At 46.1% G+C, this 20,621-nt stretch overlaps 1 protein-coding gene and 1 pseudogene across 12 annotated transcripts in view; one reads left to right on the top strand and one right to left on the bottom strand.

Moving 5' to 3' along the window:
- Window positions 1-239: 239 nt before the first annotated feature.
- On the bottom strand, window positions 240-8,276 carry LOC102130764 (uncharacterized; annotated as a pseudogene).
- CCDC85A (coiled-coil domain containing 85A) overlaps window positions 8,154-20,621 on the top strand; it is a 196,640-nt gene continuing 184,172 nt past the window's right edge. For 7 of the 12 annotated variants that reach the window (XM_045369283.2, XM_045369282.2, XM_065527076.2 and 4 more), the window contains exons 1-2: window positions 8,154-9,251; window positions 16,787-17,750. In XM_045369283.2, the coding sequence (XP_045225218.1) occupies window positions 8,985-9,251; window positions 16,787-17,750 (1,231 nt within the window). In that variant the 5' untranslated portion in view covers window positions 8,154-8,984. Of the gene's footprint in view, window positions 9,252-16,786; window positions 17,755-20,621 lie in introns of all 12 variants that reach the window. The other 5 variants (XR_012422363.1, XR_012422362.1, XR_012422360.1 and 2 more) reach the window with 1 other exon arrangement.

Below are 20,621 nucleotides of genomic sequence, written 5' to 3'. Positions count from 1 at the left end.
GGGGGGCATTTGAAGCAAATGCCCTAGGGGTGATACTGATTGTGTCAGAGCCTGAACTGTTTGAGAAATAGGCAAGAGCAGACTCCCTAATTAAACTCGCACATCCTCAAGGCAGCTGATTTCTGTGTTAGGAGAAAAGCAATCTTTTTGAGCAAATGTGTGAAGAGGCATTTTCACTTCTGAGGCTCTTCATTAAGTCTATTTCAGGAATCTTAGCAAAGGAACTGAAAAACTCCAGATCCTATGGGGGTGGGATTGCCCTGGGACAAGCAGAAGCTGGCCAGGTCTGCCAAGAGTTTGCCTTGCAAGCCAGACCTGTTAGGCAGCCCCTGCTTTTCAGCATTTTCTTCCCTTCGATATTCTTGGAGTTATGGCTTCTCAAAAACACAAGTGACCAGGCGACCAGGCAATGGCTGTGTGGGTTGTTTGTGATCTGCAGGTCTTCCATATGGAGGTCTCTTCAGGAAGCAGCCTTTCCTTTGTGCTTTCCCTGTGTGCACACAAGAATACGGGCACCCCAGAGACTGAGTTTCAGATCCATCTGAACAACCTTTACTGTGCCCTATGGTAAACACTTTAGTTCCCAGGTGCATGCAGCAGAGAATTCATTCATGAATAAGACAGATCCCTGCCCTCTAAAAAGAAAATCAGTAAGTATCCACCAGGTATAAAGTAAGAAAGACTGTGATAACTATACTAATACAGATAAAAACATAGTGCTTTGTTATAAATGGTGCTATATTAGTTTATTATTATGGTCACAAGCTTTGTGGCTTAAAACAACAGAAATTTATTCTCTCATATGTAGCCTAAAGTCTGAAATGAGTCTTATGAGGCAACAATCAGGGTGTCAGAAGGGCTAGGTTTTCTCTGGAGGCTCCAGGGAGAGTCCATTCCTTGACTCTTCCAGTATCTAGTGGCAGCTAGCATTCCCTGACTTGCAGCCACATCTCTCCAATCATAGACTCTGTGGTTCTTGGCTTCTCTTCTTCTTTGTGAAATTTCCTGCTTATAAAGAAATATGCAATTGCATTTTGGGCCCACCTGGATAAGGAAACATGCAATTGCATTTTGAGCCTATCTGGATAAGCTAAGGGAATCTTACCATTTTAAGATACTTAAAGTAATCACACCTACTAAGTCCTTTTTTGCTATACATGATAACAACCACAGGTTCTAAGGATGAGTTGGTGGTGGATACCTTTTGGATGGAGGGCATTATTCAGTCCACTACAGGTGCCACCCTCATTTTGCCACTCACCCCCCAAATAGTCTCCAGCTGTGCTGGCCAATATGGCAGCCACTAGTCACATGTAGCTACTGAGCACTTGAAAGGTGTCTGGTCTGAATTGAGATGTGTTGTAAGTGCAAGCTACACACTCCATTTTGAAGTGTTAATAAAAAAGTATAAATTTCTCGATAATGTGTATGTTGATTACATGTTGAAATAACATTTTAGATATGTTAGGTTAAATAAAATATATTATTAAAATTAGTATCACTTTTTTTTTTACTTTTTAAATGCAACTACTAGACAATCTAAAATTACATGCGTGGCTTGCATTTGTGACTTGTATTATATTTCTACAGGGTGGTGTTCTATACTATCCACAACAGTAATTCTCAAATTGCTGCAATTAGAATCACATGGAGAGTTTTGAAATACCTAGTGTCCAGACTGTACCCCAGACAAACTAAATCTAGTGAGGGGTCTCTGAAACTCCCCAGGTAATTCCAATATGCAGCCAAGATTGACAGTTCATACAGTAGAGACCTGGAGGAAGGTTAATAGTAGTGATAGCATTACTGGTCCAGGGATTATTACACAGGGATATGCCAATTTTCTTTACAAACAACAAAAGATAGAGGCTCCTAAAGTACCCTCTGCTTTAGGCTTTTCTCTCATGCTTCAACCTACCCACAGAGTGTAGCTGTGATTCTAGGGTTGGGAAGGGGGCAGAACAGCTGTTTCCATGAGGCAAAAGACACCTGACATCTTAACAATCTGAGAGGCAGGCTGGCTGGACCTCTCTTCTTTGGGTACTCCTGGTGGTTAGATAAACCTTTCCCTGGCCATTTCTGCCATAGTACCTGGGGGAACAAAATAGGATAAAGGGCAGCAAGCTCCTAAATGTTCAGTTTGTAGGGCTGGATAAGGCAAAGCACTTTGGGAGTAGGTCACAGTGTAAGCATCTTTGGGGGCATCCATCAATAACATCACCACTGGAGGTTTCTGTTTTTTTGGGGGCATTCTCAGCTACTTACTAGTTCCACACAATGGCTGTGTTCTCTGGATCTCAACTCAGAATTAGGTAACAAAGCTAAAATCGAATGTACTTCTATTGAGTTTTGAGGTATTGCCCGGGAAATTGGTTCTTGATGGAGCAAGATAGGGCGTTTCAGTGGCTGGCTGTGTTATTTGATGCAACATAGAAAAATGAGATAAACCTCAGCCTTGTTCGTATATATGATTACTTATGTCTGGCATCAACAGCAAATAAACTCATTGCCTGAAGTGCATTTTTGCAGAGAAGCTAACTTGTTAAAGCATCATATTATCCTACACTTAAACAATTTTGAAATATTAAAAAAAATTCTGAACTACATATCACTCTTCTAACTTCCAAAATAGCATATACTAAACAGTAATTATATTTTCAAAAGGAAGAGGTCTTTTGTGTGTGTTTGGATGGCGACCCAACCTAAACAAGGATATTTTAAAAAACCGGAATGAAGGCCCTTGGAAAACTTGTTCTCTTCTCCCTTCTTTCTTTCCTCCTTCCCTCCTGTATTTATTGAATATTAACTCTGTGTTAGGAAATAGACTTTGTCTCCAGGGAGCTTAGGAGCTAAAAGAGGAAAAAGACGTGGTCTTAGTCCATTTGTTCTGCTAAAGGTAAATACCTTAGACTGGATACTTTATAAATATTAGAAATGTATGTCTCATATTTCTGGGGGCTGGGAAGTCCAAGATCAAGAGTCCAGCAGATTCAGTGTCTGGCGAAGGCTCACTCTCTGCTTCACAGATGGCGCCTCTTACTGTGTCCTCACATGGTGGAAAGGCAAAAGGGGCAAAAAGGGACAAATGCTGTGTCCCCATCTGGTAGAAGAGAAGGGTGGGCAAAAAGGGACAAACTTGCTCTCTCAAGTCCTTTTATAAGGGCACTAATCCCATCCATGAGGTCAGAGCCCTCATAGCCTAATCACCTTCCCAAGGCCCCCTCTTAATGCCATCCCCTTAAGGTTTAAGTTTCAACATATGAATCTTGGAGGGACACATGTTCAAGCCAAAGCAGACACCAAAGTAAACGAGAGACAGAAAACATTATAGGGTCTATAATTGAAGACGAGACTCTTCTCCCCCTCCCCCTCTCCCTTCCTCTCTTTTCTGCCTTACTAAAAATGCCAGCAGTAACTTGCAAAGATACACACACATAGGGTTAAAAAGAAGAAATTGTGAGGGAGAAATTTGAAAGTGAGAAAATGATGGAAGTCAGGTTAGTTGACAAATTACATTCATTAAATTTTCTCTAAATTACTGAAGGTGGGCCACAAATTTAGATCTAACTTCCTAGAAGCCAGCGCAAAGAGGAATACATAACCAACTGCAAAACTCAGTGTCCATAGGATTAAAACTATGGACCACGGGTATTAGGTGCAGTCTTTATAAGGCATTATGGGGTGTCATAAGCAATGTCCTCAGTAACATCCCTAATGGCACCAAGGAGTTCTGTAGAGCATGACAAAAATCTGTACGGTTTGGAGAAAGCAGAAAACAGATAATATTAAATCCTGGCGGGAGTTAAACCCTTTTGTTGGGATTGGACTGGATTAGTCTGAGCCTCTGCTTATATTTTCCTACAATTCAGCATTCTATTTTAGGTACTGCACTAGAGGTATGCACTGGAGGTTATGGGAGTGGAGAGGGACACTCACCTTTGCCTCTGCCAGGGAAATGTGGGCTGATGCCAGCAATCTGGAGTAGATGATGCCTTTTGAAGGATCTGGTCAGAAGTTATTCAGAAGGAAAAGGCAAGGAAGGCACTCTATGCATGAGAAAAGAGCATCAGTGTGGCACAGAGGTACACTGAATGCTGACAGGGAGCTACAGGCAGTTTGGAACTGAAAAAGTATGAAATATGAGGCAAAGTATGGTAGAAGGTGGAGCTGAAAAAGTAGGTAAGCGTCAGACTGTGTCCATCTTATATGCTCTGCTAAGAAATGTAGCTTCACTCCAGAGAAAGGTACTGAGATGCCCCAAAGGGATTTAGGCAAGGGATTGTATATGCTAACTATTGCATTAATAATGCTGCACAATAAATCTCCCCAGAAGTAAGCAGCTTAAACAATAGTCTTGTTTTCTCACATGCAGATCTGTGAGTCTGTGAGCATGGCTCTGCTTCACACCGCAGGTCTTCAGGTTGGCTGGTGTGGCTGAGTGTATGGCTCAGACTGAAGGAACGGCAGCTACCCAAGGTTAGCTCTTCTCCTGGTGAAGCGTGGAAAGTACAGATGGGTGAGTGGGCAGACAGATGCCTTTTGAGACCTCTTCAGAGAAGGGGTACATCATCAGGTGCACACACATGTGTTAGTACAGCAAGTCATATGCTTGCAATACGATTCCCAATCCCAGTGAGGCGGGGAGAAAAACTGTTCTCTGTAGCGGAGGACTACAATGCCACATGGTGGAGGGGGATGTTAATTATTATTATTATTATTATTATTATTTTTTTGACACGGAGTCTCGCTATGTCACCCAGGCTGGAGTGCAGTGGCACGACCTGGGCTCACTGCAAGCTCTGCCTCCCGGGTTCACGCCATTCTTCCATCTCAGCCTCCCGAGTAGCTGGGACTATAGGTGCCTGACACCACACCCGGCTATGTTTTTTTGTATTTTTAGTAGAGATGGGTTTCACCATGTTATCCAGGATGGTCTAGATCTCCTAACCTCGTGATCCGCCTGCCTTGGCCTCCCAAAATGCTGGGATTACAGGCATGAGCCACCACACCCAGCCGATGTTAATTCATTTTATAGGGAGGTTGTGAAAAATTATCAGCAATAATTCAATCTATCTTGGGGTAAAGCAGCTAGACTTGACTTTTTATGACTAGAGATGATTCACTTCGGAAGTTGTGTGGAAAGCAGATCTGAGAGAGGTGATGCTGTAGTCAGAGGGACCAGTGAGGGGGTTTAGGTGAGACTTAGTGAGAACCTAGGCTGGGCAACAGTGAGCTGGGATGAAATAGAGTTGACTCAAAAAAATCATATGACATAAAACCATCAGGACTAAAGACTTAGGGTCATTTATGGCTGGTTTTCAGAAACCTCCATTTAACTTACTCGGAGTTCAGATTGCATAAGAAACTGCTAAGGTTTGCATAAGAAACTGTTAGTTGCCTACCTAATATCCATTTTATTCTTTCTTATTAAAACAACCCAGATTTTACTTGTGACATTAATATACCCAACTTTAACAAATGTCCTAGCTTCCCTTGTAGCTGGGAGGTGATCATATGGTAAGCTCTGCCTATTAGAACATAAACAAAATTAACTGGGTCAATTACCAGGAAAACTTTTTTTTTTTTTTTTTTTTTCCCCTTGAGACGGGGTCTCACTCTGTTGTCCAGACTGGAGTGCAGTGGCACGATCTATTGGCCGGCTGCTCTCAAACTCCTGACCTCAAATGATCCACTCACCTCGGTCGCCCAAAGTGCTGGGATTACAGGCATGAGCCACCACCCCCGGCCACCAGGAAAACTTTTTAAAGGGGCATGTACTCCTTTGCAGTTGTTATTACCTTCTTCCTGCCTTACATGTAGCTGGATGGCTAGAATTCCAACAGCCATGTTATGGACATGAGGCAATCATGCCAAAGGGGACTGAGCAGAGAGAAGGAACCTAAGATTTTTACCACCTCATGAAGACACCATACCAGCCCTCAGCTGCCTCTCTTTAGAATACCACGTAGGTGAAAAAAAAATAAGTGATTTTTTTAAAGTGACTGTTTTTTGAGTTTCTGTTTTTAGCAGTCAAGTGAAGCTCCTGACACCATATATGACCTTAGCAACATGAAGCAACATTATTCATTCATGCAGAAAATTATTATTCTGAATCAATGACCAAAATTAGAAACATCAAAACCTTAAGATGATGTAGCTCAACCGTAAGCCACTGCTAGTGTATATAATTTGCAGAGAGTTTTTTTTTTTTTTCTTTCCTTCTTCCTTGTCCTCCCAACACAAGTCTAATTTCTCCTCTCAGCCATCTATCTCTCATGTCCATTAGGTGCTAACTGATCAGAGGGAGTTAGGAGAGAAGGGGCTGGCTGTTTGATTTTAGAATAGGGCTCTTGAAGAACCCGTGATAGAGGAATACACAGAAGTCCTGGTTCCTATTTCTAGACAAGAGGCTGCCCAGTGTAGTATGTAATATCAGTAATAATAAGGTTGCATTTCTGTAGGGTTGCTCGATCAAGCACTTCACGTATATCATATCATTAGCTGCCCTAGGGCCAGTAAGGTCGGATGATTTGTTCAAGGACAAGAACTAACATGTAACAGAGATAGGACTTATCTTTTTTTGACCTTCACTTTCCTTTTCTGTGACAAAATCGGTCTTAGGAACTGTGTTGAGCAGAGCCTTCTGTGGGCATGAGAGCCGCTTGGAGGTGTCAAAGAAAAATTGTATCCAATATAGTTAAACAGACAAGGGGGATTTATTCAAGACTACTGCAATAGGGAAGAGAGAGAGGGAGGCAGAGTCAACTCCACCGAAACAGGAGGGGAGCTAGTAGAAGAGTAGTGGAGGAGATTAGGGTGGGAAGTTGGTCAGTGTAATGAGGCCATTTGTGTTTCCTAGTTGGAACTTATTAGTTAGGCTCCTGCTTTCCACAAACACTGGGAGATAGGGACCCTCTTTTCCCTCATGATTATATTTCAAAGGGATGCCTCACAGATCCCTGAGAAAGATCCCCAGGCTGTGAAACCCAGCAAGAGGCTAAGAGATTTACATATCACAGGGTCAGAGGAAACATTCATCAATGGAAGTTTGCTGAAGTAAATGCTCTGAGAAAAGGAAGGTCAGGGGCCTACACTTAGGAAGAAACCTGTCTAAAGCTTAGTCAAGCTGAGGGGAATGTTAAGGGCCTTCTTGGTCACAGTAAGCAGTACCACCTCTCCTTGCCTCTCCTGGGAGCCAGGTCTCAGTGTCCCCAATAGAGGACACACACTGACCGGTGGGTGAAGGGACTGATTTCGATTCTCATCCTACCAGATAGAGATTATTCTCTCTGCACCCGGGTTAACTGAAACCTGGTGGGGTAGATCCCTGCCATTTTCTGGCCCTGTCCCCTGCTGGAAATAACATGCCAGTCAAGGGCATCCACCTCTTTAGGCAAAAGCATGTTTTCAGCCCAGAGAGGATTCCACCCAACTTTACAAGAGGATAGCCCAAAGATAGAAGCCAGGGACTCAGACTTCCTCCTTCCAGAAATAACCATCATAAAAAAGCCGACCCAGTAAACGCCTGGCAGCCTGCGGCATAGAAGAAAATGGAAATCTCCTTGGCTGGCATTTCAGCTTGCCTGAGGGGGCTTGCTTTGCTCCGAGGGGAGGTGACTGTGCTGACCTTAAAATCCAGGTTTCAGGAAGCAGGAGATGAAGGTATTTTATTTTCGCCTAAAGGCTTTGATATTTTTCAAATAAAATTTTAAAAGATCCAGTACCTTCTCCTGAAGCTTCTTCATAGTGAGTTTTTAGAAAAGACAAAGGGCTAGGGGGTGGGGCGAGGGTGGGAGGTGAGGATGGGTAGTCCCTAAAGAGCAGTGCCCTGAAGCCTCTTTTTCCCCTTTTCAGACCATTTGGATTTTCTCAAGCTACCCCTTCCCCCAACCCTCGTTTTTGCCATTTGCTGCTTCTCCCATTCTCCAAAGTGCAAACAACTGGTTACCCTCAGGTCCTGCTACCCTATCTTTCCTGATGCCCTATCCCTCCAAATACCAAGCACCTCGCATTTGGGTCAGCAGCTGTTTCCCCCGCCTGGTGACAAGCGCGGTCACCAGGACAGAGGACAGAGGAGGGAGCTTCTTCCGCCACACGGTGGCGCGCGCGAGCCTCCCAAAGCCCGGGCGGCCACAGCTCCGCACTTTCTCCCCATTCCAGCCCCACCCGCACCCGGGAGCAGAAGGAGCCGCGCCTCCAGCCCTCCCGGGCTGGACAGCGGGGAGCGCACCTCGGGGGCCCGGAGAGCGGTCGAGTGGCAGCTGCGTCCAGCCCATGCGGGAGCTGCTGCGGGTTACGGGTGGCCCCAGCTCCAGGCTCCTCCTCCAGCTGGTCCCCCACCCTCCACCCCTTCTCGACTCGGCTCTGCAAATCGAAGGCTTCCCGGAGCAGCCTAGGAGCGGCCGCGGGCGCAGCGAAGGCGACAGGAGGAGCGCAGCAGCCTTCGGGCAGCCACCGCGGCGTCGCTAGAGTAGCCGGGGAGGCGCCGCGGAGCCGGGCGCGCCCTCCACGCTAGGAGAGGGGAGAAGCCGGGGGCTGCAGCTGGGCAAGGGGGAGGAAAGTGCGTGTGCGTGCGCGCCTGTGTGCAAGGCAGAGAGTGCGGGGGGCGACAGTCTCGGCTTAGGGCGGAGGAGAGGGCAGGGGAACGGGGGTGCAGCTCCCCCGCCGTCCCCGAGGTTTTCCCGCGGCTGCCCCGGGCTTCCCAGCGCCCCTCACCATGGACTTGCTCGGAGTTGGGACGGGCCTCAGTAGCAGCGAGCGGCTGGCTGCCGGGCCCTGGGGGAGCGCGGGCGCGCGCGCGGGGATGGCGAGGTAGGATGGCCACCCAGCGCGACCCCCGCCGCCCCAACCCAGCGGCCCCTGGGCGGTGCCGCTGACTCGCCGGAGCGCACAGGGGTGTGGGCGGAGGCGGCCCCGCCGCGCCCGCGCCTTCGGGAGTCGCCTCGCCTCTTCCGCCCACTTGCACCTGCCACCGCGCGGATACCATGTCGAAGGCGGCCGGAGGCGCGGCGGCGGCGGCGGCGGCGGAAAGTTGTTCCCCAGCCGCGGCCGGCTCGACCACAGCCGCGCCCGTGGAGGACCTGTCCAAAGTGTCAGACGAGGAGCTGCTGCAGTGGAGCAAGGAGGAGCTGATCCGCAGCCTGCGGCGCGCCGAGGCGGAGAAGGTGAGCGCGATGCTGGACCACAGCAACCTCATCCGCGAGGTGAACCGCCGCCTGCAGCTGCACCTCGGCGAGATCCGCGGCCTCAAGGTGAGTGCGGGCCAGGTGGGGAGGCGCGGCGCGGCTGGGAGCGGGGTGCCCCGGGGAGGCGGGGCCAGGCAAACTTTCCCTCCCTCCCTCAACAGGTGATCCTTCCCTTCTCCCGGTCGGCACCCCCTGCCCCCAGTCCCTGTGAAACTTTTCCAAACTTTGGAGGCGTCTGCTCCCCTCTTCTCCCCAACACGGGGCGCGCCAGTGTCTGGCTGTTCGCGGTGCACTGCGGCGGGAGGCGCGGACGCGGAGGACACTGGAAAGCAGGCAGGGAGGTGAAGGGCACACCGACCTTTGATTTCTTCGGGAGGTTGGAAAATCAGTGCTTAGGGAGCCGGGTTTCAGTCAGTCAGGGGGAAAGGCCAGGGAGGGGGTGAGTCCAGGAGATCTTCGCCTTGGAGGGTCGGGGATGCGGCTGCTCTGGGCCAGCAGCTCTTGGGCAGGCAGAGGGCGAGGAAAGGGCGCCACTGCCAGGGAGAGCGGCTGGCGGGGTGCCCGGGAGAAGCAGCGGGCGCCACCCTCAGAGCTGTCTTGTGTCACCGGGTACATAGGAGTTCAAGCTCTGCCTTCACGCTTCTACCGACTCCTGTGCTTTCCCTCTCCCAGAGTTTGGAAGGCGTCGCCTGGAGTTGCCTTACTCCCCTTCCCATTTAACCCTAGGTTGACTGGGGGAAAGGGGAGGAGCAAAGAGACTCAGTGTGGAAGGAGCAGGGTTTTGACAGGGTACCCCAGGTGTTGGTCAGTGATCTTTCTTTTTGAGCCAGCCCCCCTGCCACCCTCTTCTAGGAAAAGAGGGGAAACGGCCCCCGTCCCCCCAAGCTCACTAACTTTCTTTTCTCCTTGGAGAGGGCCAGGTCTGGAGCAGTGTGCCTGCCCAGCTGCAGTACACGGGTGGCCGGGAACCGCCCTGCTGGGGAGCACCGCAAACTTCCTCTCCTTCCAGCTAGCGCTGGTGCCTCCTGGTATTCCTTCCTCTCATTGTTCTGCTTTGTTTATAGGAAGCCAGACACAAACGAGATCAGTGCAGGGACTTCAGGGAGCAAATTCCCGAAGGCACAGGCTGTTCTTTTCCCCTTTCCACTCCCATCCCCACATATCAGGCAGTAGATGCTGTTCCTGAATTGCCTCAGTGCTCCAGCTCTGGGTTCCGGGGCAAGGAAGAGTGGGAAGGGTAGAATGCCCAAGGCTCACCTACGTGGTGGGCCCAGTTCAGGTGGAGATGGCCTTCTCCTGAGGCCGGAACTCATTGTCATATAGTCCCTAGAGTGGGTGCAGGTAGGAATATTCCTCCAGTCAGAAAAATCCCAAGGCTTGCTCTCTCTTTTGGTTTAATTCATTACTAACAGAGTATTTATTAAGTGCCAGGCTCTTTGGGGAATAGAGGCAGGCTAATGTAGTAGGAAGATGATCTCAGAGGTGAGTGAATTCTAGAAACCTCATTTGCCAGGAGGGTGAGCTTGGGTAATTACTTTCTCAGATCCTCATTTTATTCACCAATACAATGCAATGATAACTATTTCTGAGGGTGTTATGACAAGTTATGATTATGTGGGGGAAGGTTTAATACTTGACTATAAAATGGTAGTTACTGTCATCAGGAAAGGACTTACAAATCTATGGCTGTGTGTCTCCAAGATTTTGGTTTCTTAGGCAGAGCTGGACAAGGGGACATTAGTTTGTCACCCTCTAATTTGAGCTTCTTCCATGGTCTGAACCATCGTGTCATTTAGAAGAGTCGGAAGAGTTACTATTAAATGTTTTAATAGTATGGAGCACCAAAATAATAGCTCAGAAACACTTGAAATTTCCTTTAGTTTGTGTGGATTGACTGTGTGTGAGGGTCTATGTGTGGGTAGGGGAGGGGGGTGGTAGAGTGGGTTGGTAGAGTGCCTGGGCTTCATTCCAGTAGCTTCATGTAGAGAAGTAGCTATTAGGTCAGCTAAGGGCACTTACACCCAAGTAGGAAAGTCTCCTCGTGATCTAGATTCATGACCTGGCATTAAAAGACTTTCCAGTCTACTTCCTTATCAAGTTCAGAAATGATGGGGGCAGGTTGCTTTCTGATGCAGCCTCTACTCTTCTCATGTCATCCCTGTGCTGCTGCAAGGAGCAGACTCCCAGGCTTCTGACTCAGCCCTGAATGTGCTGTGGTTTTACTCTTCGGAGAGGCCAGCCTTCTCCCTTCCCTGTTTTATTTTGGCTTAGAGCTTCCTTGGACACCATAGTAATCCATAAATGTGGTTGACTGAATAAATGATAGGTACGTTTATTTATTTTGGCTTAACTGGAAGAAAAGAAGAACTGTTTGTTGTTGTTGTTGTTGTTGTTGTTGTTATGGAGGGGGGTGCATCTGAGGGCTTGGTACTCTCTGAGAACTACATATGTGGGGGAATTGAGACCATGATACTTTTTCTTTTTTATGCCTCTTTTTATGAGCTGACTTTGAAATTGCATCTACATATTTGTAAGGCTACTAGGTGTTATTGTAGCTGTGGACACAGGAGATGACAGCATCAGTTCTTTACTTCTCAGGGGCCTGTGGCTGGGTCCTAGCACTGATTGACTTGTTTGTGTTTAAATATTTGGGAGGCAGGGCAGTGTAGGGGCCCCGAGAAGTGGAAAGATAAAGGATTTGGATTCTGACAATTTGGGCAGCTTTGGCAAACTGTTAAACTCTCTGTCCCTTGGTTTCCTCATCTGCTCGTGGAGATTTTAATTCCACGTGAGGTTTTATGAGGATGAAATATACCCTAGATGAAGAAACCCCAGTGAGGTTAGATAGTTTTCTCAAGGTCAGACAGACATAAAGTGTTCAAAATCGGCCTGCATTCCTTTTCTTTTGGCTAGTTGACATTCTTTGCTTAGGATGTATGGTCCTGGAAGGGGTGGAGAAGGGAGATTCTAGTTAGGGTTATGTTGTAAGGAACTGGATTCCTGAGAACCATGTCTTCCGACTGCTGAGCATATACCAACACTTCAGGCTGCTCTGACCCAGTATCCCGGTTGGGGGCCAATTTGGGGATGAATCTCTGTAGATTTGTTTTCTGCATTGCATTAATTTCCCTCATTGGTTCCTAACCCAACCACCCACCTGCCCACCACCCTGCTCTGCGATGAAGCAAAATAACAAATTAAAACAATTATTTAACTGTAGATACAGTACTTGATAGTCTTCAGGCATAAGATTGAAATATTGGTTGGTGTGCTATGAAGTGGACTTAAAGTTTTTAAAGTCCACTTAGACACTTGGATAATATCTGGTGGCCTATGGCAATGTTAAAAGGACACCTAGTGTTCTGCAAAAGAAAGCCCAAGTCTTAATGAGGCAGGTTTGAAGAAGCTGGATCACAAGGTTATTATCAAGCTGGCTGCTTAGCTGTTCATCAGAAGGCAAAGGAAATAGCTCAGAACTGAATAGTAAATAATATTCCCAAGAAAACTAATAATAGAAAGAAGGAACTGTGATATAGAAAAGGAAGTGGGCCAGTACCCGCTCCTATCTCCTCCATCTGGAGTGCTGAGAAGTGTATGTTTCACTCCTTTTGGAAAAGGCATTAGCTCCGTGAAGCCCTGCGTAGCACCAGTCCTGTTTACTTTCCAGCTCTAGAGAAATCAGAAATAGCTGTAGGATAGTCAAAGGGAATTATTTTCATATGAAAATTTATTTAGATGAAAGAGAACATGACTTGAACTTTCTATCAAATACCAGGATTAAACTAAATGTTGAATAATTTTTGGAGCTTAGAAAGATTAATTTTGTGTATTATTGTTTTCTCCAAATATCCACAGCTTCTGATTTCCTCTAAAGCATCAATATCAAGGGATAGTTTATTCTCTTAGTACTGTAGACTCTGACAGTAGCTAGTGCTTGCTGAAAAGAATAGGAAATTCTTCTCAATAGCTATAGCTGTAGCCTGTTTTGGCCAGAGGCCTGGGGCTTTATATGGCTGATCAGTCCATAAACACATATTGAGTGTCCACTGTATGCAAAACACCATGCCAGATATGTTGCATATTCAAAGACTTTTGGAATAGACCCTGCCCTCCAGAAGCTAAGATGTCCACATTAGAAAGGAGAAAAAAATGGATGCCCAGTGATTGTTCTAGCTAGAGTGTGATACAGGCCTTAAACAGTGAGTGGGAAAGTTACTTCATTCATTCATCCGTGGGTACTGTTCTGTGCCAGGGGAAACTTCGCGGAGGAATCTCTCCTTTTAGGTTCATATGGGGTAGAAGATGACATTTTCTAGTTGGAATGCACAGACATAATCGTAGTTCATAATTAGCTGACAGCTAAAGGTGGAAGGGCAGGGGAAAGCCTTTCAGGCCTGGCTGAGGGGTGTATTCATTTTTCCTGGCAAAGGAAAGGTGATGGGGATTGATAAACAGGAGAGGCAAAACATGCAGGGGTACTTTTGGTGTTTTTTCTTGTTTGTTTGTTTTTGTTCTTGTTTTTGAGACAAGGTCTCACTCTGTTGCCCAGGCTGTAGTGTATCGTGATCTTGGCTCACTGCAACCTCCTCCTCCCAGGTTCAAGTGATTCTCCTGCCTCAGGTTCCTGGGTACCTGGGATTACAGGCACGTGCCACCATGCCTAGTTAATTTTTGTATTTTTGGTAGAGACAGGTTTCACCACGTTGGCCAGATTGGTCTTGAACTCCTGACCTCAAGTGATCCACCCGCCTCGGCCTCCCAAAGTGTTGGAATTACAGATATGAGCCATTGCGCCCAGCTGGTGTTGTTTTTTGTTTGTTTGTTTTAAATTTCAACTTTTATTTTAGATTTGGGGAGTACATGTGCGTGTTTGTTACCTGAGTACACTGTGTGATGCTGAGGTTTGGGTATGATTCATCCCATCACCCAGGTACTGAGCATAGTATCCAATAGTTTTTTGACCTTTACCTCCCTTCCTACCCCCCAGTCGCCCCCAGTTTCTGTTGTTGCCATCTTTAGCAGGGAGCATTTTTGAAGGTCAGTCTGATTGCGGAGTGCTTGTGTCGGAGTGGGTGAGGGGAAGGAGTGGATGGGGCAAACGAAGGCAGGGAGGCTGCCTGGGAGGCTATTGGCAAAGGTCAGGCCTGAAATCAGAAAGTGGCAATGAGAAGCAAAAAGGAAAGGTGGGAATTAGAAACAAAGAAACAGAATTGTTGGTGATGCCAAGAGTTAGAACTGGAGTTAGAAACTAAGCTGCATAAGCTTCTTCCTAAGACCCACAAATTCACTCCCATGACTGTCAGGAAGTGGAGGATGTGGTTGACAGGTGTTTTCTAATTTGTTTTTTAGTCTATGTTAGGGGCATTTGTTGAGTCTATGTTGAGTCTAAGTGAATGCAGTCCCTTTTCTGAGTACCTCTAGTTCTGGATTGGTTCGCAAGACCAAAGATTTCCAGGCTTTTTGAAGCAGTGAAATCTTAGGTAGCAGCCCTGTATCTGCCCCTGTTTCATCCTTACCAAACTACAGTGCTTCAAGGAACTGCTGGCCCCTTGACTGTATGCATAAATGGAAAATAGGTGGCAACTCCACTAGTCATTTTAAAAATTCCTTGGCTTCAGGTATCTACACTGGGAGTGCTGTGTTCTTGATACACCGAAGTAAATAGATGAGGTCTCAGTTCTTGTGATTCTAGAGAAGATGTAGTCTATAATGAATGATCACACTCACACATTTGTGCTTACAAGTTGTAGTAAGTCGAGGGATGATGGTAGACCATAGATTGGGGGTGGACCTTCTATAGAACGGTATCTATGGGGAAGTGACTTATAAAATGAGACCTGATGGTTTTCTAGAAGGCTGGGGAGAACATTCCAAGTGAAAGAGGGGAAGGCCTTGCCCTTTGAGGACCTGAAACACAGCCTCAGTGCATGATGAGGAGGGGTGTTCCCACCTTCTCCACTGCTACCACACATCCAAACCACCATCATCTCCCTCTACCTGGACCAGCCCAGGAGCCTCCTTGTTGATCTTGCAGCTTCCACTTTATCCTGACCCTCCCTTCTTTCCTCTCCTACCCCAGCCAGTCTGTTTTCCACACAACTATGGAGGCTCTTTACAAAAGGAATCATGTAATGTTACTCCTCTATCCTTAGCTACCTAACAACCCAAAGCCTTTACCGTCACTGACCATGGCCTGCATATTCTAGGCTCTGATGCCTCTCAGACCCCCTTTCCCATGTCTGTTGACTTGCTCTCTGTTCTTTAGGCATGGTGACCTCCCTGTACTTGAGCTCTTGCTCTCATGCTGGTCTCAGGGCTTTTATACTTACCCTCTCCCTGCCTGGGATCATCTTCACTCAAATGTTGGCTCCTTCGTTCCACCCAGGTCTCTGCTCAAATGTTTCCCTTCTCTGTAGAGGTATCTTCTCTTGAAAAAGAGTGTTCTTTAACCTGCTTCAATTTTCTTTCCAGAACTTTTCACTGCATGACGTTATGTTCTATACGTGTTTTTTTTGCCAGTCTTTCCCACCACAATAAAAGCTGTACGATATCAAGGTCTTTGCTGTGTCCACTGATATATCCCTACCACCTGGACTGGTACCCGGTACAGTAATAAATGCTTACTGAATATTTGTGAATAAAGAAATGAATCATCATTCACGCGGGGGAAGTAGGCTGAGTCAATGCATCTGGGGCCTTGTGTGACTTTGACTTAAAGGATTTTGCATTGTATCCTAAGGGCCATGAGATTAAAAGATTTCAAACATGGGAATGACAAGATGAGCTAAATTTTGGAGGTAGAGCTCCAAAGCCTTATTTGGTTTTGAAATGGAAGGTTGAAGGAGAAGGAGATGCCAAGGATGACCCCAGATTCATATAAAGAACAGTGGAACAGAAAGAGGTGGCATTTGCTGAGAGGTGCAGTTTGGGGTCTCTTAATTTAAGACTCAGGTTGCTTGAGATAAATGAGAGATGCCAGGGAGATGTTCAGGTAGGTGTGGCAAGTAGGGGTTGGATGTGCAGGGCTGAAATGCCACTAGAGGGCAATTGTGCCTTTCCCTACCAGGGGAATTGGGGCTGCATATTCCATGTTAGGGCTGAAGATCTAAGCAGTGCTTGCTGTTTACTCTGTTGAAAGGTCTGTTGTCTCAGGGCTTTTAAGCATTTCATAGGTCACAAGCAGTTATTTTTCTTTCTTGAGGGTGGGGCCGGGGAGCCTTGTTTTTCTTCTAGTGACTGATTTCTTGTTAATGAGCTGGTTGCTCCCTAACTACTGACTGGGTGACCTTGGACAAGTGAAGCTTTGTGGGGTCCGGTTTCCTCTTCTGTATAAGAGCCATAATAATTATTATCCCCTAAATGTGTGGGTAAAAATTAGATGACATAATGCAAGTAAAGTATTGTGCAGGGATAGAACTGATACTTAAGTTAGTTTCATTTTTATGGACAGCTACAAATCTTCAGTTTCCTCCTACTCCCTTACCTCCTCCGCTAACCTCACAGATAATTCAGCAGTTGCAGGCTCTCCCTTTCCAGGAAGTCCGAGCCTGCTGACACCTCAGATGCGTGCTTCCCTTGAATGGTTGTGTCTGTCTTTTCAGGATATCAACCAGAAACTCCAGGAGGACAACCAGGAACTGAGGGACCTCTGCTGTTTCCTGGATGATGACCGGCAGAAAGGCAAGAGGGTGTCCCGGGAGTGGCAGAGACTGGGTCGCTACACTGCCGGGGTGATGCACAAGGAAGTGGCCTTATACCTGCAGAAGCTGAAGGAGCTGGAGGTGAAGCAGGAGGAAGTGGTGAAGGAGAACATGGAGCTCAAGGAGCTCTGTGTGCTTCTAGATGAGGAGAAGGGTGCAGGCTGCGCGGGCAGCCGCTGCTCCATCGACAGCCAGGCCAGCCTGTGCCAACTCACAGCCTCCACCACACCCTACGTGCGGGATGTGGGTGACGGCAGCAGCACCTCCAGCACTGGCAGCACTGACAGCCCGGACCACCACAAGCACCACGCGAGCAGTGGCAGCCCGGAGCACCTGCAGAAGCCCCGGAGCGAGGGCAGCCCAGAGCACTCCAAGCACAGGAGCGCCAGCCCCGAGCATCCACAGAAACCCAGGGCCTGTGGGACCCCAGATCACCCCAAAGCACTCAAAGGACCTAGCCCGGAGCACCACAAACCCTTGTGCAAGGGCAGCCCCGAACAGCAAAGGCACCCGCATCCAGGGAGCAGCCCCGAAACACTGCCTAAGCACGTGCTGAGTGGGAGCCCGGAACACTTCCAGAAGCACCGGTCAGGGAGCAGCCCTGAACACGCCAGGCACAGTGGGGGGAGCCCAGAGCATCTTCAGAAACACGCCCTCGGGGGGAGCCTAGAGCATCTTCCCAGAGCCAGGGGCACCAGCCCGGAGCACCTCAAACAACATTATGGAGGGAGCCCTGATCACAAACACGGAGGAGGCGGTGGAGGAGGTGGAGGCAGTGGCGGAGGCAGCAGGGAGGGCACCCTCAGACGGCAGGCGCAGGAGGACGGGTCACCCCATCACCGGAATGTCTACAGTGGCATGAACGGTGGGTCAGTACGTGCTGGGGTGCTGCTTGGGCTGGGGAACTCGGTAGACAGTTATGAATGATGATGGGCTTTCCAGCCATGTAAGAAAGTGCAGGTGCTAGGTAGGGAGTGGGTTTGGAGAAGGAGCAAATGTGGGACCCAAAATCATGATGTGGGGTTCTTCCCCTCCATCTGTTTTTATTCTATACAGTTATCAGTCAGTGTGGAGAAGGTTGGGGATGAGGGGTTATGGGAGGGAGAGGAACGGTAATTCCTTAGGACCCTGAGTTGTCAAGGGGAAATCTGTGGGTATTGGAGATGAAAAATAGAACCATTTTAAGAGTCTTTCATCTTAAACCTGAGCATTCTCTTAGTGGTGTGCTGTTTCCTGCTAGAGCTTGTCTGTGGAATGGTTGCCAAAAGGATTTTGTATCCAGTTAATAGGTTATGTACAAGAAGAAATGAATATTTCTATGAAAAACCAATAACATTAAAAAAGAAGTATGATGTTCCTAAACAGGCTTGATGCTGGTTTGCCCAAATGGCTACAAATATGCCTGACTTTACCTTGAGGATTTTTCCCATTGTATTGGGGGCCTGAATCTGTGACACTTCTTTGCATCTAAAATGCATCAGCTGATTCCCTTTCTACTCACTCAAAATCCACCAACACTGTCATCAAACTCCCTTATACATATTCCAAATAATATGCTCTCTTACATTGCAAGAGACATCTCTTCTGATTGTTTGAAAGTATCTTTTTAAAATGTACAGATGTGTTTGGACACTCTTGGTTTCTAAAGCCTAACGTCCGCCACATTTGCTGAGGCAGTGTTAAACCTGAGCTTTTAAACCTTTTCGAAGAGTTTTAATTTTCTGCGTCTTGGATCTGAAACCACTTTGAACTTAAGAGAGAAAAATCATTTCTTAAAGAATAAAAAACAAAAACAACTCCACAATCCTTTTATGTTACCTGTGGTTGAGTTGGAGCTAAAACAATTGATTTTATAAACTGTGGGGTTTTGTTTTCATTGAAAATATCTGAGGGTTTTTGCTTTGTTTGAAAGGTGCTCTGGAGTCTTCAGCCAACTCCAAGCAGTAGTGGAGGAGGCTGCCAGTTTTAGCAGTGACAAGAAGGGGTACTTTTCAATATTGTATTTGGGGATTTACCTGTTGGATTCCTATTTTATCTTAATCCTTTTTTCATAGTGCTGAAAATTGACTCCTGAAACTTGACTTCAAATGCATGCAATATTCTTTTAAGCACAGGTGGAAATAAAAAGGTTGGGAAAGATGGGCGGTTACTGCTTTCTCTGTTGTTGGGAGGTGGAGGCCCAGAGAAGCCAATTCACCTGTTGTGTTGAGGCTTCCTGGCTGGTGCCTTTCCAAGGTTGAACCTTCACTCACTCTTTCCAAGAGCTGTGGAGATGCTGCCCCCATCCCTACACCATTGCTGTAGGCAGTCTTGGCTGCCCAATTCTGTACAAGAGATGGAAGTCATTTAAAAAGAAGGTTTGGTTGTGTTACTATCATGAGATTGGTCATTGGGCATGAAGCTTGTCTTTGGAGGGGGCATAATGGAGTAATGGGAAGGTAAAGTTAATGATTTTTCCATTTCTTGATTACTTCTTAATGAGCTTGAGAAGTAAGTATATGCACCATTATAAGGAAACTTTGTCTCTTAAACTAGAAAGAAAGTATTAGGGACAAGTGGATCACTTAAAAAACAATTTCTCTTTACAAAAGGGCTTCTTTATATGAAGAACTCTAGTTTAATCACCATATAATTTGACTTCTAAGAAAAGTTTTTACATGCAGCTTTTAAACAATGCCTTGCATTGTAAGTAAGGTGTATCTCCTGGTAAAGATGACATTACATCGTAGCTTATTGCCTGGATACAGATAAACTTAGTGGGGCAGGTAAATGTTTCTTAAAATTTAACAATTTAATTTAGTTAAAACTGATGTAATAGAATGATACTGAAGTTCAAATCTTATGTCTACTTCGAGTTTTCTCATTCTGAAGTGACCAATCTTGTGCTGACAGTTGATATCCTCAGAGTATATTTGCAGTGCATTTGCATTGTATTTTAATTTCAGTAATTAATTGGAAAATGAAGTGGCACAATGAGATGTTTATGGATCATCAGCCTATAAACATGGGCATTGGTAAACTTGTATTTATCCTGCCATTACAAATTAATTTTTGATATGGATGGTAAGACATGCTTTTTCACATTTTTAAATCCTCACACAATTTGTTTGAATCATTGGTGTATAAATAGATAGGAAGCAGTATCAAGGTTAATTCAGAATTGCAGATTTGCTGACTCATTTCCAGAGTCATTCTGTTTGGGGTTAGTGTGAAATATGAGTGTTTTGGATGAGCACTTGCATGTTTTTAGATGAACAAAAAGCACGTGAAAACAAATGGGAAGTGTGTGTGCATTATGGCAGACTGAAACAGAAATGAAATATACATTGGCAGGGTGTTGTCCTACCTGTAAAGATATGCATTCCTTCCCAAAACACACACATATGCACACTGAGAGAACATCAGTGAAAAAGATGACTGTTTTCGTTGACTATGCCTTGAGCATTTATAAATCTTCTTGTGGTTATAATTACAAACTCGGTGGATAAAAGAGTTGAACTCATTTAAGAGTTTCTTTTGGGAATGCAAAGATAAATTTTAGGTATTTTTCCTCTCTTAAAAGCATCTTAAGTCTCTGTAATAATTTCTTAATTAGTAGGTGTTTAGAAAACAAAAAAAGCAAAAACAAAAGAAATATTTAAACCTCCAAACTAAACAAAATTCTCAAAAATGCATTTAATTCTTTAGAAGTTATTGTTCAATGATTTCTTTCTAGTTTGTGTAGAGTTCCATTTTC

The sequence above is a fragment of the Macaca fascicularis genome, chromosome 13 (genome assembly GCF_037993035.2).
Source record: "Macaca fascicularis isolate 582-1 chromosome 13, T2T-MFA8v1.1".
NCBI lineage: Eukaryota > Metazoa > Chordata > Mammalia > Primates > Cercopithecidae > Macaca > Macaca fascicularis.
Note: the sequence above shows the minus strand (reverse complement) of the source record. Positions and strands in the feature narration are given on the sequence as shown.